Source organism: Alosa pseudoharengus, unplaced genomic scaffold (assembly GCF_046254945.1).
Source record: "Alosa pseudoharengus isolate Yale_2024_CS ecotype anadromous, Long Island Sound unplaced genomic scaffold, YU_APseudo_1.1 YU_APseudo_1.1_scf_1, whole genome shotgun sequence".
NCBI classification, from domain to species: domain Eukaryota; kingdom Metazoa; phylum Chordata; class Actinopteri; order Clupeiformes; family Clupeidae; genus Alosa; species Alosa pseudoharengus.
Window position 1 is genome coordinate 12,564,749 of NW_027468564.1, and position 25,526 is coordinate 12,590,274.

A 25,526-nucleotide genomic window follows, 5' to 3' on the forward strand; every position below is an offset into this window, starting at 1 on the left:
GAGCAGTGAGAGGTTAGGTCATAGATGTATATAAAGGCTAGATGTCTCGTCCGCGCTGCTGGCCAATGGAGGTCGACGTCCGCACCTCGCAGCCATCTTGCCACAGTCAGCTCGCTAACTCAACATTGTGTTTCAATGGTGCACTGTAATGACAGGTGACCTGAAGGTGCCATTGTTATAGCCTGGGGGCATTGTTCTGCCCTTAGTAGAAGAAGAGATATACCTTACATCAGGTACCACAGAGCCCACCAGATAGCTTGCCTGTGACAAGATGGCCGCAGGTGATGCCGTTAGAGACTCCGCCATAACACATCTAGGGCCCTATCATGACATTCTAAAGTGCATCGTCACTCGTCAAAAGTCTATTCAAATTTAGTAGGATGTCCAGTTCACATTGGGAGGGTTTTCGTCCTCAAAAGTGGAGCGCATGGCGTAACAAGGTGTTCCTAGGTCTTTTAATCAGTCATATGGGTGTGTTTGGGGCGTAACATCATTTTAAACCAATGAGAATGACATCTGTCATTCCCTTTAACGGCGCAACGCGCGATATGTCAGATAAATGCATCGGTATTTTGGCATTCAACGGCGCATTAGAAGGAGGCTGCTTGCGAGACCGTATGGAATAGTCATTCTTAAACCATGCTTTACTAAAACTTAGCATAGCCTTCACGCATTTGCACTCGTCTATTATTTGAACTCATTGGCAAAGTGAAACTAACTTCACCAAGGAAGTCAGTCAACGACAAGACAGTTATATGCAGTTACTTTCACTATTGACTGACAATGGGTTACCATCGAAAACATAGGCTGGAAAAAGCAACACTTACCCTAATGTTGCTCAAATGACTGAATAAAACAACATTTATCCTGCAGAGGAGTTGCTTATATCTCGTGACAGTGCGTCTTCAGCTGTGCTCCATACGTGTCTCTCGCCTCTCCCCTAATCACTTTTAACCGTCATTACCAATTTGCAAATGATGGTGAATAACTACTCATCATGAGATGTACAGTATTTCGTAATATCTTTATTCTAATTATGTTTAACATTGTAATCGTGCAATTTGTAATGCTTTGCATGGACGTGCGCTGGTGTGCGTTCATGAATGATAGAAGGATGGTGCGTGCACCTGCCAATATGGCTGTTGACATGCGCTCTTAAAATAGCATATGAACTCGCCATTGACTTCTGACCAGGTTTAGGTGGTGTATGATAGCGATTTTTAGACAACGCGCCAGGGCCCGCCCTAGGTTTTTAATTGCCACACCCCTGGGCGCAATGCTTAAAAAATAAAGGTGCAAAATACCGAATTCAACTTCGCGCGACTGAAAAACGAACTGTACGCCATGCGCTGGTGCCCCAAAATATAGCCCTTAGTGTTTATTATAATATATCTATGGGTTCGGTGCCTTGCTCAAGGGCACTTCAGCTATTCCTACTGATCGGGGATCAGAACTGGCAACCCTCCGGTTACAAGTCCGAAGCGCTAACCAGTGTCTGTGCCCCTGTCTGTGTGTGTGTGTAAGAGAGGGAGGAATGTGTGTGTGTAATTGTAAGAGAAGGAGGAGAGTGTTTGTGTGTGAGAGAGGGAGGAGTGTGAGTGTGTGTGAGAGAGGGAGGAGAGAGTGTGTGTATGTGTGTGTGTAAGAGAGGGAGGGGTGTGTGTGTGTGTGTGTAAGAGAGGGAGGAGAGTGTTTGTGTGTGAGAGAGGGAGGATAGTGTGTGTGAAAGGCATGGTGTGTGCATGGGCGGACTGGCCATCTGGCATACCGGGCATTTTCCCGGTGGGCCGACGCACCTTTTGGGCCGATAGAATAGGCTATATATATAATTTAATTATTTTGGCCAACGATCGGCCCAAACAAAGGACAATCAGCGGCCCATTGGTTACATTTCAAAATTGACACTGGACTGATCCAATAACAGCTCACGTCAGGCCCCACCCCTCCCATTTTGGCTCAGAGCCAGGATCTGTGAGCGCATCTAAAGTTAATCGAAGTTGCCAACACGAAATTGCGGCGGGTGCCGGTAGTAACAATTGTGCAAAATGAACACCAATGTAGAAGCTTCAATTCAATATAGTAGGCTAGCATATGTCAGCAACATGTTGAAGTTCGTTGAGTTTGAACGAGGATATACAGAGCAAGGGACAGTGAGCAGGTGGTGGAGAGTGCGAGCCTAGTTGTTGAGGCTACATGATAAGAACTCAGTGGAGCAGGTAGGCTGTGACATGACATGCCATGCTGACTATGATGATTATGATGACTTATTAATTGCGATAATGTAATGATATGGTTGCCTAATGATAACATAGTAAAGCCGTGCTGTGATTATGACAACAAATAGCGCAACTTAAATTTTCTAAATGAATGATTTGCAAACCCGGACAGCAAAATAGTGTCAAATCGACGTTAATTGTTGGTCAAATTGATCAGTTTCCGTCAGACGCCCAAAATTCAACATCGATGGCATGAGTGGTGGTTCTATCTTGGGAGGGTTATCATGGTAAAGAAGGGATAAAAGACTGTAGACTGACGGAAACGTAGGTTACAAATGTCACGTCATGCACAAGCCAACTAAGCTACAGTATATATATAACCTATAGGCCTAGGCTACTGTCAGACACTAAAGACAATTAGTTCATGTAGCTGTACTGTTCCAAAATGTACCAGCAATGTAGGTAGGAAGTATAGCCTACAGGAATAAAATATTTCCAGCAACAGCCCTGTTTATTTTGTGTTGTTTCAGTTGTCCTACAGTGATAACTGGTATAAATTACATTAATGTCTAAGACAATCAATCAGAGAGATAACCAATGAGGCCTATATCACTTTCAGTGCTCCATGACAGTTGAAAAGATTTGCATATAAGGGTAATGCAAAGATTTTGTATTTAATTAGGTGTGCCCGACCGATTTGAGGGCCGCTTGGGCCAAATATGCCAGGGCCGATTTTTGGTGCCAGTCCGCCCCTGGGTGTGTGTGTGTGTGTGTTTGTTAGAAAGAGGGAGGAGAGTGAGTGTGTGTGTGAGAGAGAGAGAGAGAGAGAGAGAGAGAGAGTGAATAGAGAGAATAGAGGATTGGTGATTAATATTCAGATGTTTAACTCTGTTTCAGGCTGAGATACTGCAATCTGACCGATAAGAGCTGTTCCTATCTGGCCTCTGCACTAAAGACATCATGCTCATCAAATCTCAGAGTGCTGCACCTGAGTAGCAATAATCTGTTGGAACCAGGAGTGGAACTTTTATGTTCTGCTCTTTGTCATCAAAACTGCAAACTGGAGGAACTACAGTAAGCATCACTTCATGTAGTGAATTTGTGTGGGGAGGTGTGTGTGTGTGTGTGTGTGTGTGTGTGTGTGTGTGTGTGTAACACTGTTTCTGCGGGTTGGCCATGGCACTGATAATGCTACGTTCACTAATGTACATACATCCGGTCGAGAGAGAGAAGAGAGCGTGCAAGCAGAAAGAACGGCCTGCAGCCGTCACAGTATGTAAGAGGGATGGTGTGTGTGTGTGTGTGTGTGTGTAGTAGAATGAGTTGTGTTAGTGTGTTAAAGATAGTGTTGTCAAACGATAAAATTTTTTAATCACGATTAATCGCTGAATTCCTATAGTTAATCACGATTAATCACATATTTTATCGCAGGATTAAAATTCTATTATTTTGCATTTCTGAACTTTCCAGGAGTCCATGTTAACAATATAAAGCAATTATTGTGTATACTATCTTGATTAGGATTCAAATGAAAGCAAAGCAAGTTATTTCATTAACTTTAAGACGTAGGTCTATTTGATTATTTCAAATCAAGTTTCAAAAGATGTGCAGCAGACCTGAGGCAACACAATATATTCTTCAGAAATATAGCTAATAAAGGGCATGACAAACATAAAATACTATATTCATTATCTTTGAGTTCAGTTGAAAATAAGGAACTTTTCGACATGAGTGCACTGCCATTTTATAGGCCTACAGTCTATGGTGCGCTGTCACTTGCCACACACATCAGCGCCGAAGTTTTTAACACGCAAACACTGGATGAACAATGGATTTTATGGAGCGGCGTCGACCAAATATAACTGAATCGTGATTTACACGGCGGCAAAGTGCGATGCTGGTGTGTAGAGTTGTATTGAAAAGAATGGAATCTAATGTACAGTAAATGAATGTCGAAAGCAGAGTGCATCTCACTCATGTCGGCATCGGTGTCCACAGCAATTTAAAACACCATTCAGCTGACCGGGAGTTCAGAACTGCGTTGGTGTTTATTGTACGAATCTACTCTTTGGCCGGCTCGTAAGCCCAAACAAGTGTGTGCAGCATGCCTTTACGTAGCCTACTAAAGGCGCATCATCATAAAGATAGGCTAGCCTACATTTAATCTGCATCACGCCCCATTTTAGCGGAAAACAAGTTAACATACATATATAATTGATTCTAATGGGAAAGACAGATAGCCTAATCACACCTTGACGTTACATCTAGTTATTAATTTACAGGCCATTCAATAATTTTACTAACACGGCAGTTATAAAGAATTATGTGTATGTTACTTAGGCTACTCATGTCGAAACGATGTAGGCTACATTACAACCCATTCAGCACGTAGCCTACTAGCTACACTTACCATATCATATCCCATGTAAAACGGTTAGCTTGCTAGCTAGCTAACTGTGGAACTTCAGTATAACAGGCATAGCCAATTATCTCACCTAGTTGTAGGAAAAAGGCTGCGTTCATATTACAAGTGATAGAATGAATGTGTGACTTATGTTTAGTTGATATTATGACATGTAAAGTTAAGCTTGCCGAACTTAGTTATAGTCAGTTTGACTGTGCCTACATTCGTGACACTCCTGTTAGTAGGCTAAACTGGAAAGTGCAAAAAATAGGAACATAATGGTCACATTAATCCCATAAAGACACAGATAACTCTTACACCAACCTTATTTTGTGCCTTTTATTCATAGATTTAGTAAGTATAACCCCTTTTCGCTCCCCACTTCTATGCAGCATAGGTTTCCATTATCCAAACAGCTCCCTTTCCCCTAAAAGGGGGCGTGTACATGCAGCACGGTCTAGCTAGATCCAGTGTGGTGTTGTAGTTGTTCTAACGTTACTAGTTGTTGCAACAGCTTGTGAAAAAACTACAAAGTTTGTTACACCAAAAAGAACGTTAATCTCACGATAAAAAAATTGACGCCGTTAAAATAGGTTTACGTTAACGCCATTAATAACGTGTTTAACCGACAGCACTAGTTAAAGATATAGTGTGTTAAAGATATATAGATAGTGTGTGTGTGTGTGTTTGTGAGAGGGAGGGTGTGTATGTTTGTGTGTGTGTGTGAGAGAGAGAGTGTGTGAGTAGAGGATTGGTGATTAATATTTAGATGTTTAACTCTGTTTCAGGCTTCAGTACTGTGATCTGACCAATAAGAGCTGTTCCTATCTGGCCTCTGCACTGAAGACATCATGCTCATCAAATCTCAGAGTGCTGCACCTGAGTCACAATAAGCTGCTGGACTCAGGAGTGAAATTTTTATGTTCTGCTCTTTGTCATCAAAACTGCACACTGGTGGAACTACAGTAAGCATCACTTCATGTAGTGAGTTTGTGTTGGGAGTGTGTGTGTGTGTGTGTGTGTGTGTGTGTGTGTGTGTGTGTGTTACAGAGGGAAGAGAGTGTGTGTGTGTAAAAGATGGAGGATATTGTGGGCCCTATCTTAATTATCTGAAATGCAAGTATCAAACGCAAAACGGAAGTAGTACGCACTTACTTAACACTGTGTATGGCTGTTGCTCTTCTGCCTCCACGGTGAATAGTTATATTTGACTCGTAGCTGTAGAACAAATACGGAACATTGCCAAAATATGTGTGCAATCATGGGCCATATTTGTTTCCATATTTGAAAGACATCTTGGATCTAAATGGGGTGTAAGCAGAGGAAAGGAAATAAAAATTATATAATAAAAATCGCAACTAAGGCACGCGAGAGGCAGCACATTAGATATCGGAATATATTTTAAATGGTAGGAATCATTATAAATGCATTAGACCTACTAAGAAAAAAAAAAGCTCTTGCTATGATTAATAACTGTACTGAAAATTCCTACAAGGATAAATAAAGATTAGAGAACCTTTTGGGTCATTCCACGTCAATTCAACCAGGGCCCACGCACTTAGGTCTCAAAAAATTCTGAAAAAATTACCAGGTGTATCTATGTTATCCAGGAGACACACTGTAAAATTAATTTTATGTAAGATCAATACTTTCCAAGATACAGCCAGTTTTACAGGGGAAGGGGGATGTTGATTTTGTTCAGCCTCTTTTTTTTTGTCAAAGTTCACAAGCCCAAAGCACAAGAACTAAACCATGTAGGAGGCTCAAATTTTGCATGCTGGTACATAATCAAAAAATGCTTGCATATGATTGAATAAGCCACTTGTCCGTCATCTATTGACGTGCTACTTCAACCACTCACATCGAAGCCAACCCATGACGCTGATAACAGTCTCACAGTTGCTTCTACGCTATATCTATGAAACTCCCGCCCTGCGTCCTGATTGGCTCTACCATAAAATCTGCTACAGAAATCACTCAACGGAAGAGGTCCCAGATGAATGTGAGGGAAGCTAGGCGGAGCCAAGCGGAACGAAATTCATCTGGCGAGAGTCAGGTTAGTTAATGCTCCCATTAAGAACCAAACCAGATTTGGCACAAATCTACACACCCATGGCTACTGAAAAATGTAAGGTTAATTTATCAAATGTTATTTTGAAGTATTAAAAATCATCTTTGTTTTATAATTTTTGAAGGAAAGGGTCGGAAATTGGTGCTTTTATGATACAAACCACCAACACGTTTGTTGACAAGTTTCCTGCATGGAGTTTTCACGTCACTCTGCAAACGTCATCCGGTTTTTTGGTCAGATTGGTGAATGACTATCCAATTGCGTACAGAGTCATTTGAACTACCGGTATACCCATTCACTGTTTAGACAACTGCACAAGTTGTGTTCAAATCAGAATTTGAGTAGTGATGACCATATTTTTGGCAGGAAAATAAATCATGATGATCATTCTTAATAAATCATAATTCATAATTATGTTCCCACCATACGCTTTAGGTGATGTGCTGTTCATTTATAAGGCCACGAATAATAGACTATGAGCTAATGTAAATTCCTGATGATTCATTAGATATTAAGGAATTAAGTAATACATAAATCATAGTTCATGTAACCTTACCGTAAAGTGTTACCGGAGAGAGTGTATAAGAGAGGGAAGAGTGTGTGTGTCTAAGAGAGGGAGAAGAGTGTGTGTGTGAGGGAGGAAAGTGTGTGTGTACGAGAGGGAGGAGTATGTGAGTGTGTGTAAGAGTGGGAGGAGAGTGTGTTTGTGTAAGAGAGGGAGGTGTGTGTGTGTATAAGAGAGAGTGGAGAGTGTGTGTGAATCCAGAGAGTGTGTGAGTGTGAGTTAGGAGAGTGTGTGTGTGTGAGGAATGAGAGTGTGTGTGTGAGTTAGGAGAGTGTGTGTGTGTGTGTGAGGGAGGAGAGTGTGTGTGTGAGGGAAAAGAGTGTGTATGTAAGAGAGGGAGGAATGTGTGTGTGTAAGAGGGAGAGTGTGTGTGAGAGAGAGGGATGAGAGTGTGTTTGTGTAAGAGAGGGAGGGGTATGTGTGTGTGAGAGAGTTTAAGTCCCAAATTCTTTAATATTTACGTAAATGAACTGGCAAAACAAATTAATAATTCATCTGCCCAAGGGTTCAAACTTAAAGAATCAGAGGTAAAATGTCTATTATTTGCAGATGATCCGGTAATTATGTCAAAAACTGAAGAGGGGTTACAACAATTACTAAACTTATTAAATACATTCTGCCAGACATGGGTATTAAAAATAAATATAGCAAAAACAAAAATCATGTCATTCCAAAACAGATCCAGGGGACAGGGAACAAAATCAACGTTTAAACTTAACAATATCATAATTCAACACACAAATTCATATAATTATTTAGGTCTAGAATCACGTCAACAGGAAATTTCAATCTAGCCATAAAATAATTAAAAGATAAAGCAATGAAAGTTTTCTACACAATCAAAAGAACAATAAAATATGAAATACCGATTCCAATCTGGCTAAAAATAATAAATAATATAATTGAACCAACCAACCTATATGGGAATGAGATTTAGGGACCATTAAGAAATCAAGATGTTCATGATTGGGAAAAAGAAATCATAGAATCACTTCATACACAAATTTGTAAAAGCATACAAAATTTCAAAAAAGAGCAGTTCAATTTTATAATCATCTAGTCTAGTGACCCAAAATCCCTTAAGTACCAAGCCCTTTGGTGTCAAGAGCAAAATATTGCAAAAGTGCTCTCAGCCAATTAATCATAAATTTAAATTTTAACACCAATGTAATACACCCCAAGAAAAGAAAAAAGAAACAAAAGAAACAAAAAGAAAAGTACATACATTAATGGGAAAATTCAATTAAAGCTCAAAGTAAAATGGAAGTGTAGACCCCCGGATCCGAAAATCAGTCACTAGATACACTCAGTGACCACACATTGGCCATAGAGAGAGGCCGGCACAAGCAAACATGGCAACCAAAAGAGGAGAGGGTATGCTGCACACAAGAAAAACATTTTTTTTTACCTTGTAAAAAATTTGAAAACATTAGATATTAGACAATATATTTCGCAAAATTTGAAGAAATAATCCTACATTTTAGAAATTTACAGAATGACACTCAAATTAACTACTTATTAGGAATACCCAACCGTATTACCACTAGCGGTACGATGTTTCACAGAATGCCATAAAGCAGGAGACAGCCACTAGGCAAGCCAATATATATTTATCTTTCCTTTCTTTTTTTTTCTTTCTCCATTTGTGTATGTTGGGAGAGGGGTGGAGTGTGCGGCGCGTGTGTGTGTGTATGTGTGTGTGCTTCTCTAATCTAATGTTCTATTATTTTTATTATTCTCCATAGTCCATGTCAATTGTTATTATTATGACCGCCGCTAAGCGGTCATATAGGGATTGTCAAAGTTTTTTTTTTTTTCCCCGTCATCTACTTCCTGAATTTTTGGTCAACGATACCCGGGACACCGAACCACCGGGGCACATGAAATTTGGTGGGTATGTAGCCCCACTAGACTTTTACGGAAAATTTTCGTTTCGTCCCCGGGGGCCACTCCCCCCCCGTGCTGGGCCCCCCGAACCGCAAAAAAAGCAGTTTTTCCTAAATAACTATCTGAACCGTGGCACTGAGGATAAAGAATCTTTTATGGTATGTTGGTCTCAAGGGCCCACATCAACCTGGCCCATAATCACTCATTTGTGATTTGCACCCCCCCGGTAAAAAATGAAAATGCAATATTATTCTGCTTTAATCGCCCCTATCTTCAGTTAAGATGTTCAGAACTGCACCAAATTTGAATTTGTATGATTGACCTGGCATTCTCTGGGGGTATGCCAAGTTTCGTAGAATTTCATCCATGGGGGGGTCCTAAAAAAATTAGGTTATGTGTACATTTAGTGACTGTACACTCATTGGCCTGTAGATGGCGGTGCACACATATACACATGCACACACACACAGGCACCCACATACTATCGGTATTAGAACGGCCGATACATAATTACAAATTAAGTTGGGTTAAAAGAAAAGCCAAAATAAATATTCATCATCATCATCATGGCTGCATTTCCAGTAGGCTATTGGCAATAAGTAGTCGTTTGTCCACTAAATGGCGCATCGTTGCAGTGAGACGTAATTTTGTTGGAAGTTGGAAAAACAATGACGCTTCCTACAAGGACTGTTTACCGCAGAGAACGTCTAATAAGGATAGGACAATGTTCACATGAAATATAATTCCCATTTCTTCTTGAAGCCGAAATAAATCTGAGGATGTTTATCGGACATGCTTGGTTTTTACTGCAGGTACGTTAATCTTATAATATCAGTAAGGACCTAGGTAGCCTAATGTTACCGTTAGCGTTGGTTGAGTGATGGAGGCCAATTTGATTGATTGCATTTATAGAAAACTATAAATGCGGTTATACCAAGCAAATTGATAGCAGCACTGTAATTGTATCTTTCGACTGTCATTTGTTGCACGTGCTACAAAAATCATTCTGTGCAATGGAAGATTTACCAACGTTACATCGGTCTGATACAGTTTTGCCTATACATGTGTGAGACTGAGACGTCTGTTTATTTTGTTTTAAGTGCGTGCAGGGTGTGGTGTGAGAGGGGAATCGATGTGCTTTGATTCCAGCTTGGTAGTTGTAGTCTGTGAAATTAAAGAGAACGTGTGTGTGAAGTATCCAAACAATCATTATGGCTGATTTAGCAACACACCTTAAGCTACTGTGTAGTGGGTCCCATTTAGAAGTGGCTACTTCATTCGCGCTTTCCTTGACTCATGGAGCTGCGTGAATTTTATTACAACTTTTCGCCACGATATGGCAGGTTAAGTCCGCTTGATACTGTAAGGCGTAAGCCATTGGTTTCCAAAGGAGATTTTATTTGTGTCGCCAGCATAGACTATTGACAATTTATGGTGTAGCCTAAATAGGCCTACCTTATAAGCCTACCTGTAGCTTAGGGAAGCTAACAGCTTTCTATTAGGATCTAGTTTGTTAGTTACAGTTTTGTCATAACTCCCTGATGCATTTTTGCATTTAGAATAGCCAGAGCGTGGATATCTCAATCGGAAAATTAAACAATATCGGGTGCCTATGGACTTGGCAGGGTGAACCCAGCCTGATCTGCCCGCTATTTATTTTTTGATTTCTTAAAAGATTGAGCTTGGTCTGGTGAAAGTCAGACTAGCATGGACCTCTGTTACACAATGGAGGGGAAAATGAATCAGCCTATATTTGCACGAATAATAACGGACAACAGCTCTTCAAATGTGTATTTAACAGCTCTTAAAATGTGTATGAACAGTCTAGCGACGCATTTCATCAAGGCCCATTTGGACATGTCAGTTATTTGCACCACTGGTTAGATGTAAAACAGCATTTCGTTTCAGACTACTGTTACTTAATTTGTGCATTGACAATAAAGTATTACATGAACTAAAGATGACTAAAATCTTATGTAGAAGAAGAAACATTCACAAAAAATCCATCCATCCAAAAATGACCTTTGTTTTTGATAGCTGTTGAAAACGGCATGGAACTGACAAAAATGTTTTTGTTTATTTATAAATAAGTAAATAAATAAATAAATAAATAAAATTATGCTGATACCTTTTGCTTTTCCCAAATACAATGTAGCCTACAGGTGTAAGTGACCTTTCATCAATCCAGTTGCAATGGATAAACTGTGATGAACTGCCCTACTTGTGATTGTTTAGAGATTTTAAAGGTTTTATAACAATGCTACATCTTCTTTGGCTATTCTACAATCTATTCACCTTTTCAGCACCAGTAGGCTAGGCTACTTTCTGTGCAGCCGCACACACACACTCAGGCATGCCAAACAAGCATACACAAAAGTTTCAAGAGTGGGGGATAGAGTAAAATATGGAGACAAATTGAAGTGTGATTTATTTTCGCGGAACGGATGTACAGGACTGAGCGGCGGTCATATTTTGTACCGCTATGCGGTACATCTAGTTGTAATTATTATTACTATTAATTGCTAATTCTTTTGATGTAACTACTGCTTTGGCAACATTGTAACACTTAGTCATGCCAATAAAGCTCATTGAATTGAATTGAGAGAGTGAGAGAGAATAGGATTGGTGATTAATATTCAGATGTTTAACTCTCTTTCAGGCTGTATGAGTGTGATCTGACCGATAAGAGCTGTTCCTATCTGGCCTCTGCACTGAAGAAATCACACTCATCAAATCTCAGAGTGCTGAACCTGAGTCAAAATATGCTGCTGGACTCAGGAGTGGAACGTGTATGTTCTGCTCTTTGTCATCAAAACTGCAAACTGGAGGAACTACAGTAAGCATCGCTTCATGCATGAGGTTGTGTAGCTTGGTTAGGCTTCTGCAGAAACATGTTGTTGCCGATTTAATACTATCTGGCGACGTTTTTAACAGGCTACGCAATAGAGGCTTAGACAACTATGACCCACGTTTTGGTTTCGTAAATTAATTTGCCCTACTTCTTGACCGCAATGTAGTCAATTGACTGCTTGACATGTCATTTTTATTTTTCTGTACAATAAACAAATACATCTGCTTTATACCGCAGAATTACATTCATATTTGGCTGACTTCTGCAGATGCGCAAAAAAACACTGCCAGGCCATCCTTAAAAATATTTTCATTTGCCGCGTCCGACCGACCCTGTCAATTTAATTTATAAATTGCCTACATACAAACGTAGGCTCTCTTAAATAAAACCCTGTGGCGTCATCTCTACACCATTGGTTTACGCATGTCACACTATGGCCTATACGCTTCGTTTCATTTACACAAACATCTCGACTCAACGCAACGAATGCGAGGGCGATATGAGTCTGTTGCATAGATGTCCGAGTCACGCATAATGTTTGAAAACCACTGGCTCGTAATCACAATAATTTAACACACGACAGTTGGATACTTCATCATGTTCCCATGCCTACATTTTGGTGAGTAGCATAGAGATCGTTAAAACAATAAAGTATGGCTCTCCGTTTGGGACATCGAAAACTTATATTTTTAATAGGGTAGACTACCGTCGGAGATGCTGACTTGCAAAGGCCTTGGGATAACACGTTATCTCCACTATCATCAATCAATGCCTCCTTGATCAAAGTGGGGAATGAAAGAAAAAGTTTGAGAACCACTGGCTTAACAAGTTACCTGCAGTCCAGAACACACAGAATATTGCAACAGAAAGTTGCCTTTATAATCAACTACTATTTGTTCCAACAGCATTCAAACAAAGCCTTTATAAAAGTGAAAAAAAAATATTCCATAAGAAGTAAAATAAAATACTGTTACTGTAGTAACTGTATCCCAAGCTTCAGCTCCCCACGTCTTTGACAGGCAGACGGGACACCGCTAAATTCACAGCTTGTTTATACCCCACACTGAACGCGTAAGACCACTAGTGGGGTGTGGGGTGCGGTAGCCTAGCCTACTCTCTGGGATTTAAGTCAAGCAATATAACCATACAAATGTTTCAAAATGAGTAATTTCGGCTTTGTCTGAACTGGCCATTGTAGGCTACGTAAAAAATAAACAAGGCCTATTCCCTATCCAATGATATCGGCAAATGTTTGTTTTCCAAAGTAAGAATTTCACTTCACCATGCACCTTCGACAATGAATAGCTCATTACACTTATGTTACTGTTGAACGTAGGCCTAACTGGTATCATTACAAACATTATTCGGTGTCCTAAACACTGGCATTTTATGGCATTGTGCCATGTAAGGTCGTTGCAAAATCTATAGAAATGTGTGAGGTGGTCAGCGGGGGACAATTGAGACACACATTGGATTGTGTTATTACTTGAACATTCCACACTATCCACAGCTGTGGTATCGGGGGCAGGAGAATTACTGTTAGTGCAGGCTTTATATAAAATTCTTCAACAGAAGGCCTGCCTCGAATGCAGGCTTGCCCAAAATAAAGGCCTGTGGTTTGCGCAGCCTACAGTAAGTAGGTTAAATAACAGACCCGCCACAATGTGCGGTATGATGATTTTTTACGAGCAAGATGTTTTTGGTGCTCTGCATGTTCTTAAATAACAATGATCATCAGTAGCCTAATATTCGACCATTATTTTGTGTAAATGGGCTATGCATTGGGTGAGACACCAGGGGCCATATTCACAAAGCCTTTTATCTTACCACTAGGAGTAGGCTACTCCTAAATAGCAATAAAAGATTTTAGCTATAGGAGTTTCTCTTATTAAGTTATTCACAAAGCCTTTCAGACCTACTCTTAGTAAGGAAAAATGACAACACCTGAAGTGACCACCTTGATTGGCTGATGATTGTAACGCAGGAATGATTCCAAACACCTCCCTTGATGAGTGGCAGATGACAGGTCTGAGAATGCGTGCGCTACACAAGGACGGAAGATGATGAATAACTGAATAAAAAGGCCTAGCCTAAATGAATCCAGAGTAAGGCAAAACAAATAGCCTAGTAGCCTAATGAAACATACGGATTGATGTAGTATCTTTGTAACATTATTAAATTAATTTGTTACTATGCCTATGCCTACGTTTGCAAAAGAGAACATTTTAATTTGATTTACATGTTGACAATGAGTAGCCTAGTTTTGGTTGTTGTTGGTGGCGTTATTGCATGTTAGTTATGCCTACAATGCAAAATTGCTTCCTCACGATTGGAAGCTCCTGTAGCCGCATAGGATTTCAAAACAGGCGAAATGCCACAAAACCGGTTTGTGAATAGGTCTGTGAGATAGGAGTCCTCTTGACTTCTTTTAAGCTGTCACAGCTGGTGGGAAGGTGTGATTTGTTGGGGGCAGGGCCGGATTAACTGGGCACAAATGTCTGATGGCCCCCCCATCAGACATTAGGGACTGTTCGTTATTTATAAACGGGATCACCGGAGGAATTTTGAGTGCTTCGATCAAAAGTTACATGACCCTCCCCTGCCTGCAATATAATTTTCAAAAATGACATGACCCTCCCCAGCCAATTGTCGATGTGTTCCGCCCACGCTCTTACGCGCTATGAAAACACATCAACATAGGCTACCGTCCTAAAATCAACCTCTGCTTTCTGATCTTACACATCACACTTCACCAAGATGGTGGCCATTTCAGTAGATTTACTCACTAACATTGTTGTGGAAACACAATAAGCATGGAAACTAAATGCACACTTCCTGCAACTGCATTAGCCTACTTGAAAAGTTACTCCTCTAGTAAGTATTCACATGAAATAAAACAATAAAGCATTGAGACCATTCAACAAAGCACACTGGGTAATAACAAATTCAACAAATTAACTTGTTGCTATGGACTCGTCTCTAGGCTTCCTCAGTCATTGTAAAGCTGCCGAAGCTGAACATTATCCAAAACTCAATTTCTCAGACGAGCGTCAATTTGGGAGCTTGCTACACTCCTTCCTTCTCAAATGACTTGAAAAGGCCGTTTGCACAATTTCACAAATAATCACAGGGACTGAAAAATACCTAACATGCCAACTTTTTCCGGGTTTATCATTTTAACTTTTCCCCGCTGTCTTGCCGTTTTAATATTTTCCTGTAGAATATCCCATATTACTCTAATACTCTCATAACATTAGTCCTGCATTCTGGCCTGTCTCTGTGTTGTCCTGTTGTTACCCCTTGCCCTTCCAGTGAAACAGATGTATTCAAATCATCGTTTTGCTTGCTTGAATACGAACTCAGAGTGATGTTAACCTAGGCCTATTTAAGTTAACGACGTGGTTGTCGTGAGAGCACGATTCATTAGCGCTTGCAGTGTTCGGCCGTAGGCTATGCCTACGTGCGCACCTGCCAGGCTACTCAGCTAGACAAAGAATTCCCCCTGTATATTCACTCCAAGTTGGCCTACCATAACTTACCAACTACACTGTAGACCATAAACTGGCTATTTATATGACCAAATTTCAACTTTATGAATTACGCACTGCTACTTGGAACGCAACACATTTTTGTTGGCAGGAGAGAGAATGACAGCGATTAACAAATTGCACTTGTTGCTGGTTACCAATAAATACTATATATTTTTTTTGCAAACAACAAAAACAGAAAGTATGGAGACAGCAAAGCTAGAGATGGGCAGGAACAAGGTCAATTGGTAGTGCTTGTCAAAACGTTAGGAGCTGGATGTGTGGATGAATGAAGCACAAGTATGCTTTATGTTAAGTATGCACACTGTTTAAAGTTAGGCTACACGGTAAACTACAAGTAAACCAAAGTTAAATTTAGCTTTTTTAGGGCTGGATAAAGTTGACCAAATAGATATAGGCTGTTAGGCGTGAATAAAGTAGGCTACTTTGTTGCTCCAACCCTTCCAACGTTAATGAGGACGAATGTTTTCATTTCCGTATTTTGAGTGAGAAACCCGGGAAATCTCCCTTATTTTCATTGTTCAATGTTGACAGAGCTATGGAACGAAAGAGAACGTTATATGGCGACAGAAATCAACAATCAAACAAGCCACTTTGATTTTTTTGCTGTTTTCATTAATACAAAAGATGGGTGACCCTCCCTCCTAGACAAAAAAAAGTTAGGTGACCCTCCCCTCAACAAAGAATAAAAAGACATGACCCTCCCCTTTTTTCCTCCGGTGACCCCGTTTATAAATAACAAACAGTCCCTTAGTGCTCGTAGTGCTACTGGAGATCTTGTCTAAAATACGATCGCGTTCCATTTAGAACATCTTATTTTGATCTTACAAATGGCGGCATCAAGACACATTTGAGTTCTACATCTGAGAACTAAGATTTCCAGCATGTAACTCAAATAGAACGCTTATGAGCGCTCATGCAATGTGTGCGTCTCTGCAGCAAGAAAAACTGGAGGTAACGTATGCTAGAAGCAACAACAGTTTAAACAACAACGTGGCTTCCTGTAAGTATCAATGGAAAAAACATAGAAACTGCTAATCATAATCTTTAAATTGACATGAATTAAGATGGCTATATGCAACACAATTTATTTATATTCCCTTATGTTTGGGTAGACTTCAAACGTTTTTGAATTTGAGCTCACAGTTCTGTCACTATTCTGTGTCCCATTTGCACAAAACATAATTTCTGAAATGATTTCTTGATTTATAACATGTCTCCATGTAGGGTAGTGTCAAATAGTGAAGTGATAGCAGATAGATCATGTAGGCCTACATGTCACATGAGCCACACATAGGCGCTGCTTCTTCTGTCCCTCCCAAACTGCATTAAAATGGTGTGTTTAGCAATTAGAATCTCATTTTTTTTTCGGGGGAGAGCACCCCTCTCAGAGCGCACCCCTCTCAGAAAATACTTACAACGTCCCTGTAGGGAGTTATTTATAATTTGGCTAGATTGTTTCATTTTCCTATCCCACAACCCCCACACTTTTAAAAAGCTTGATACGCTTCTGCCTGTCAATATAACCATACAAACACGCACACTCATTGTTTCAAAAGGAGTAAATTCGGCTTTGTCAGAACTGAGCTGTGGACGACACGGCACGGCATGCCCAATTGAAAATAAATTAACGCAACACAGACCCCGCTTCTCTCGCGTCAGTCACTGAAATGAACGCAACACAAAACCCGCTTCTCTCACGGCAGTCACTGACAGTAGCCTAGAATAAATGCATGGGGGAAAAAAACTTCCCCATGACAAAGACATTGTAAAACACTGAAAGTTAATATTTTGTCACTATAACATACATCTGTCCTTTGTCAAATGTGTTATGTTCCAAGTAGCCTAGTGCGTAATTCTGCTTCATAAAGTTGAACAAATACATTTGCTTATTTTACAGAAAAATATAAATAGCCAGTTAGGGTCTACAGTGCAGAGTTGGTAAGTTATGGTAGGCCAACTTGGAGTGAACATACAAACAGGGGAAATTCTTTCTCTAGTAGCTGAGTAGCCTCAGGTGCGCACGTAGACATAAGGCCGAACATGCAAGCGCCAATGAATCGTGCTGTCACGACAATCACGCCGTTAAACTTAAATAGGTTAACATCACTCTAAGTTCGCCTTCAAGCAAGGACAACGATGATTTGAAGACATCTGTTTCGTTGGAAGGGCAAGGGGTAGCAACAGGGCAACACAGAGACAGGCCCGATGGCAGGGCTGTTATGAGAGTATTAAAATATGGGATATTCTACGGGAAAACATTAAAACGGCAAGACAGCGGGGGGAAGTTAAAATACGTGAGAAACACGGAAAAAGTTGGCATGCATTGTTTCGGTCCCCGTGCACAGGGATTATTTGCCATATTATTAATCACATATGATTATTTGTGAAATTGTGCAAACAGGCGCAACACATTTGAAAAGGAAGGACTGGTAGCATGCAAGCTCACGGGAAAGATTGATTTAAGAATGTTATCACAGTGTGTGGCTGTGGCACAAAGCAGCGCGGGCAGAAGACAGCGACAATTGGCAGGGGAGGGTCATGTCTTTTTTAACAATTCTGTCTGAGGGTCATTGAACAATTTCTAGCAGGCAAGGGAGGGTCATGCTCTATATTTTGTCCAAATGATGTCTGTCTATCATCGTTGCACTCGGAGAAAACCAGAATGTTTCATTTGTCCTGCGTCTTCTTCTACGGCTGCAAACGGGATTCACTCGGAGTTAACCAAATATTTCTTTATTAGGGCAGGGCAGGCATATTTCTGGCTATTAAATTATTTCTAAACCAGTCTGCTAAAGTCTGTAGTGAAGTCTGTGTAGGGTTTTCCAGGCTCCAATTCTTTTTATGAGACACCCTGCTCACTTGAGCCATCTACCGGTTGTTTGGGTTGTTGCAGCGTCTCACTGGGAAAATACAAATTAAACTCGCGTGATACCGCGTGATTCCACGCGCGGACCGCGAGTGAAGCTGGCCAAGTCGAAGCACTGCCCACTGTATGTAAGGGAGCAGTGTGTGTGTGAGAGACAGGGAGCGTGTGTTTAACCCTTAGACTGTTTTAAGTGCAGTGTGGAACTTCAACCAACTCAGGATTTTTTTGGAATGGACCACCCTACTGAGTCCTTGTGTGACTGGCACCCCAGTCATGCGTGCGATGGTGGTGACTGAACATACCTGCGCTGGTGTGGACTAGGATTTAATATTTTTCCCGAAAAATTCTGGGAATCCCAGGAAATAGCTGTTTTTTGTAGTTGTAGTTTTTAGCCCAAGTAATGTATATCACTCAAATATGCGTTCCCAAAATCGCAAACTGACATTTTTATATTATTTGTATCATCACCAAAAGAACACAGTTTATGTCCATCGACAAAGTTTGCAATTATCATTTCTGCTGCGTGCGTGATAGGCCTATCTGCCGCAGCACTAACTATGAAATGCCAAGTGGATTGTCTAGGCAACCCTTATAAAACCAATATATTACAGAACTCCATTATAAAAACTGATGAAATCTCCTAAAGTAAACCATGGAATGATTCCTAAACAATTCTGATAAACGAAATCCATGATGTGGCTATTGAGATTTGTTAATGGCTGCAAACGGGAATAATCACTCAAAGTTAACCAAATGTTTCTTTATTAAGGCAGGACAGGCATATTTATCTTTTAAACATCACAAAGTTCAAATAAATTAAATAAAACGACCCACAGAAATGTGCAACTGTGCAGACATCCTTAGGCGGTAGATACTGCTGCGTAGGCTACTGAATGCAACGTTACCGTAAGACAACAATAGACGCGCACTCCAATAGGAGCGCACTGGAATTTTTTTTTACTTTCATTTTCCGTTTCCTGTCATAAAATTTCCCGGGAATCGGGAAATAGTTTTGATCAGATTTCCCGGGAATCCCGTCTCCCGGGATTAAACCCTAGTGTGGACTACCCTTCACCATGCCTTAGTTATGCTGCTATAGCATAGTGCTGTCATGGACTTTTCATGTGTCACGCTGTACAACTCCTCTTCTCTCCCTCTCCTTCTCTAACTCTGTTTCAGGCTGTATAAGTGTGATCTGACCGATAGGAGCTGTTCCTATCTGGCCTCTGCACTGAAGACATCACGCTCATCAAATCTCAGAGTGCTGAACCTGAGTCTCAATAATCTGCTGGACTCAGGAGTGAAACGTCTATGTTCTGCTCTGTGTCATCCAAACTGCAAACTGAAGGAACTACAGTAAGCATCATTTCATGTAGTGAGTTTGTGTGAAGAGGATGTGTGTGTGTGTGTGTGTGTGTGTGTGTGTGCGTGTGTGTGTGTGTGTGTGCATGTGTGTGTGTGCGTGTGTGTGTGTGTGTGTGTGTGTGTGTGTGTTTGTAAGAGAGGGAGGGGTGGATGTGTGAGAGAGGGAGCAGTGTGTGTGTGTGTTTAAGAGAGGGAGGAGTGTATGTATGCGTGTGTGTGTGTGTGCGGGAGGAGTGTGTGTGTGTGAGAGGGAGGGTGTGTGTGTAAGAAAGGGAGAAGTGTGTGTGTGTGAGAGAGAGAGAGCATTGTGTGTGCGTGTGTAAGAGGGAGGAGAGTGTGTGTGTGTGTAATAGAGGGAGGAGTGTGTGTGTGTAAGAGAGGGAGTATTGTGTGTGTGTGTATGTGTGTGGTTTCTTGGTGTTTTAAGCCCCCAACGTTGTCTTCAAGGCAGCGCTGCCTGGAAGGGACTATGGTTAGGCATTGCTTAAGGGTAGGATTAGGTTTAGGACAAGGTGCCTTTAAGTCAACGGTGGCAGCACTGCCTAGAAGACGACGTTGGGTGCTTAAAACACCATCGAGCTTGTGTGTGTGTGAAAGGGTGGAGAGTGTGTATGAAATAGAGGGAGGAGTGTGTGTGCGTGTGTTTGTGTGCAAGAGAGGGAGGGTGTCTGTGTGTGTGTAGTATAATGAGTGGTGTTAGTGTGTTAAAGATATATAGGATAGTGTGTGTGTGTGAGAGAGAGTGAGGGTGTGTGAATGTGTTTGTGTTAGAGAGAGGGAGATGAGAGAGTGTGAGTGTGTGTGTGTGTGTGTAGAGGATTGGTTATTAATATTCAGATGTTTAACTCTGTTTCAGGCTGAGATGGTGTGATCTGACCGATAAGGGCTGTTCCTATCTGGCCTCTGCTCTTAAGTCTCCCTCCTCAAATCTCAGACAGTTGGACCTGAGGGCCAATCACCAGATGAGTGCATCAGCTGTAGAGCCGCTCTGTGCTCTAGTGAAGGACTCACACTGTAATTTGGAGAAACTAGTGTGAGTAAATATCTAAACATGTCACTCAGAACATGAGACCCAACATGCCTGTCTTTTAGTTTCTGCCCTCTCTCTTCTGTCTGTTTGCTTTTACTCATCCATCTATCTTTCATCCCTTTGCTAAATTTTACTCAAGTACAAGTAAAAGTACAACAGTCAGATGTCTACTTAAGTAAAAGTACTGAAGTACTTGTTTTTAAAAGTACTTGAGTATCAAGAGTACAAGAGTAATTTTCTAAATTACTAGATTTTCTAAATAATGCACTACTACTGCCACAGTGCTTACATTTATGTACAGAAACGTCCTACATGGAGTTATGAAAAATTTTAATGTTAATACCTTGGAGAATGTAAAAGGAATTGAAAGTAAAATCAAGTCATTTCCATCTTTTTACCATGTTGCCAGGGATGGGCAGTATTTCTAATACATGTATTTAAAATATGTATTTCAAATACAAAATACTATTTTGTAATTAAAACACTTGAAGCGAAAGCTATCATTAACTTGTTCAGAAAATTGAAATAGTCTGGCGAGGTGGGGCCACGGGTTGGCACATTCCCGGGATGGACCTGCTGCGTCTTCATCCATTGTTTCGTCCATGGTTTCGTCTCTTATCTAAATCTGACCATGGAGTTGACTTTGGCGGAAAGCTGAAGGTGATTGCTGATAGGCTGTCCCAATCAGTGGCGCCTGCACAATCCAATCACGTTTGAGAGGGAAACAACAAATTGAGGGTTTCCGAGATTTTTCTTTTTTCATTTTTTTTTTTTAGAAGTAACGGGTACTCACGGTTATGGATAGAAATGTAGTGGAGTAAAGAGTACAATATTTGCCTCTCAAATGTACTTGAGTAAAGTCATGAGTACTCCCCAAAAATGATACTCGAGTAAAGTACAGATCCCTCAAAATTGTACTCAAGTACTGTACTCAAGTAAATGTACTCCGTTACTGTCCAGCTCTGTTAATACTGAATACATTTTATTTAATACTTGACCAATGGCTGTAACCCCATTACTTCAACCTATTCTTGCACTGATATAGTTTGTATATTACTTGTCTACATTATTCTCTCATACTGTATGTCCATATTTATTTTATGCTGGTCTCTAGACTTTATTCTTGCACTGTTGGACTGTTGGACTTACTTATTTGCACCATCACCATGACACTCACTCTCATAGAGCACCTTACCATGCATACAGAATTACAGGCTCAGTCCCTGCCCTATCACTGCAAGCGCCTCATGCTTAATCATACACTTTCTTTCATTTTGTCTTTCTTTCTTTCTTTCTTTCTTTTTACATTTTACTTCCTTTATATATCTCTCTCTGAAGTTGGTAGCCTAGTTGTTTAAATGTGACCCTGCAAGGCCAAACAGTGCTATTTTGAGAAAATCCACGATAAACAAACGTACAGGTTAAAATTCACTCGAATTTCATGTTTTCGCATAATTCGACTGTATACAGTCTACACTTTCATATTGTGAACAAATTTCATGGATAAACATACGTTTTGACTGTTAAACCCTTACTTTATTTAGGTGAAGATTCAACACATTGGCAGTCATTCCCTTTGTCCACACCGCTATAAGGTTTTACGGTAGGGTACGGTAGAGCTAATTTGGTCATTAGGCTACTTGTTACTCAATGTGTCAGCTCTATATCGTTCTTGGCAGATGTAACCAAAATATGAATGTGAAAGACTTGCCTTTCAGGGCACGAACGGTCAAAAGCACAAACTTTTAGAAATATCCTGGTCATTTTAGGGACCAAGAGAAGTTTTCCATTTAAGTAGGCTAGCGCATTTTAAAAGTAGGCTAGGCTATACCAGAGAATGTCTAATAAGACAGTAGACGGGCTCTGGCTATATACAATTTGTGTACACAGAACTTCCTCTCCCCTTACTTCCCCGGAAATACATTAATTATATTCTATAGTGACACCTTATGACCGTCCCAGGTATTAACTAGGGGGCAGAAAAAGACTCATTGCACGGTTGACTATGGTTGAAACTGCATAGTCAGTCATCCGCTTCAAAGTCACGCTACCGTAAGGCTAATCATAGCTGTGCCCTCACACTATCGCACATGACCATTTAAGGTGCTGGGCGGTATACCGGTTCACACCATATACCGGTGTATATTTTCGTTATGATATGAATTTTTAATATACCGCCATACCGGTGTATTTTATTACACGACGTTTGGAACGCTGCGCGACAGTGTTTCAGACGGGACTTTTTTCACACGCACGCATGGTGCCACTGCGAGGCATAGTGAGGGTAAACACAAAACACCTAAGTTTTTCCCCTGAAGTATGACTCTTAAGGCTTAATTTCTCTTTAGGTAGGGGGTTTATTTAAGGGTGTTTAAATTGTTTCTTAAGGGATACTGCATTGAAAGGGATTTACCGATTTAGGGGTTCACGAAAATTCTATTGAGATTGTTCAACAGCTGTAACTAGGTGGCTAGTAGGTGATTTAATGTTCTTATCATTCATCTCACCTTAAGAATATTCGCTGAAATTATCCAGATAGCAAGTAAAGCATGTTATAGACATGCACTGAGCAATACTAGCTGGCTAGTTAGAAATGATCCTGACTGTCATCAGTGCATCAAAACAAACTTTTTTGTTAATGTTTTGCCTAGCGAACCGAACCGAAGCTTATGGCAGGCTAACAAGACATCCACATCCACATGAAGTTAACATTAGCCTACCACTAACGTCATGTAAACCACACAATAACATTAAGGCATGTTTCTGATAGGCCTATTGACAGAGTAAGCATATTAGCAGAGAGGTTTTATTTTAAATTGTATAATTTTCAAAAAAGTATAATTATTGCAAGTTGCACTACTTTTTGTATTGGTTTTATACAAGATGTTTGTGAAATTTGCACAGTAAAAGTTCTGTATTTTGACTGCAATTGTCTTTGCATTCTGATTAGATTCTTCATTAGAATCATGAGTGGCTCTTTGTAAACAGCATCATTTTCTGGGGCCATGCAAAACTGCATTAGCCTACCACTAGTGTGGAGTTATTCTACATCATGACAGTAAAATAGACCATCCTTAGTCATTGTAGCCTACTGTAGAAAATGCTGTGAACATCTGATTATGCATGAAAAAAAAAATACCGTCATATACCGTGAAACCGTAAGAATTTTGAAAAATACCGTGATATACATTTTTGGTCATACCGCCCAGCACTAAGCATTTACTTAAAAAGGTGATTTTCTCCTCTTCTGGCGTATCGTGACAGGAGAACCATGCCAACTTTGAATGAGGTTATCTTAGCTATACTTTTTGCAATACCATCGATATACATATTGTTGGAAAGCTTAGTTTTTGGTCGTTCGTGTGAGTACAATAACTTCATTTTGTAAATTGTACCAAAACGACTGGTTTCGCCTTGCAGGGTCACAAATGTGTTGAAATGAGTGACAGAAATGTGTAAAAGTTCTTTCTCATCTTTTACTCCTCATATGTGTGTGTTTGGTTGTGTCCTTCTGCCTCAGCCCACATCTCTCCCCCCTTACCTCTTGCCATTTTTTCCTTTAATATTTGTCTTTCTTTCTTTCTGTCGTTCTGTTTGTATGTATGGACACTGATTGATGATCCTCTTCTCTTCTTTATCCTGCAGAACTGATTAGGAGTGTTGAGCTACGGCCCTGAGGCGGATGGGGGTCAGTGATGCAGGAACTCATGACATGAGGATGTGATCCAACACATATGACGGGCCGTGCAAGACATTATTCATACTGCCTCTCTCACATACATACATTCTCCTCTCACATACATACATTCTCCTCTCACATACATACATTCTTTGTGTTCTCACATACATACATTCTCCTCCCACGTACATACATTCTCCTTTCACATGCATACATTCTTTGCTCTCACATACATGCATTATCCTCCCACATACATACATTATCCTCTCACATACATACATTCTTTGTGTTCTCACATACATACATTCTCCTCCCACGTACATACATTCTCTTTTCACATACATGCATTCTTTGCTCTCACATACATACATTATCCTCCCACATACATACATTCTCCTTTCACATACATACATACATTCTCCTCTCACACACATACATTCTCCTCCCACATACATACATTCTACTTTCACATACATACATTAGAAGTTAACCAGGAAGTGACATTAATATTGAGGGAAGTGACATATCAGGAAATACTTTGCAGGACATTATTCCTATTGTTCCTACTTTTCCTAATTTGTTGCTCAGTATGATGTTATTCAAAGCCTTCAGGTGTACTTTTCAAGTGCTCTTTTTGTGGAGTTGTATTTTGTTGGTATGTGCCAATGAAGATGACATTAGGCATTTTTTTGGTGATGTTTTACGATGTGCTGAGGACATACAAAGGGGAGGTGTGGATTCTTTTGTGCATGAGAGGTTGTATGGGGAACTCTCTGATCACGTGCACACTTTATCAGGATTGTTGTCAGTTTTAAGATCTGCTTAGCCTGGGTGTTCCCATGCTGCCTTGCGCGCGATTTGATTCACGCTGCGAAGGCAGCCTGGAGACCATGGAGCAAATTTTCGCCTGAGATAGGGAACGATCACAGAACAAGGGGGAAAGCAAGACGATGATGAGCTATGCACATCCGTTTATTGGGTGCCACGGATGTCTATCAAATGGGTTTGTGCATAGCTAATTGAAATTGTAAAATGTAGACA

At 40.5% G+C, this 25,526-nt stretch overlaps 1 protein-coding gene across 1 annotated transcript; it reads left to right on the forward strand.

Moving 5' to 3' along the window:
* Window positions 1-2,468: 2,468 nt before the first annotated feature.
* Window positions 2,469-25,526, forward strand: LOC143117038 (NACHT, LRR and PYD domains-containing protein 14-like). The gene is made up of 7 exons (XM_076278490.1): window positions 2,469-2,503; window positions 3,114-3,290; window positions 5,409-5,585; window positions 11,803-11,979; window positions 19,591-19,767; window positions 20,633-20,809; window positions 24,452-25,526. Exons 1-7 carry the CDS (start codon window positions 2,469-2,471, stop codon window positions 24,459-24,461), a joined length of 930 nt encoding a protein of 309 aa, XP_076134605.1. The 3' UTR covers window positions 24,462-25,526.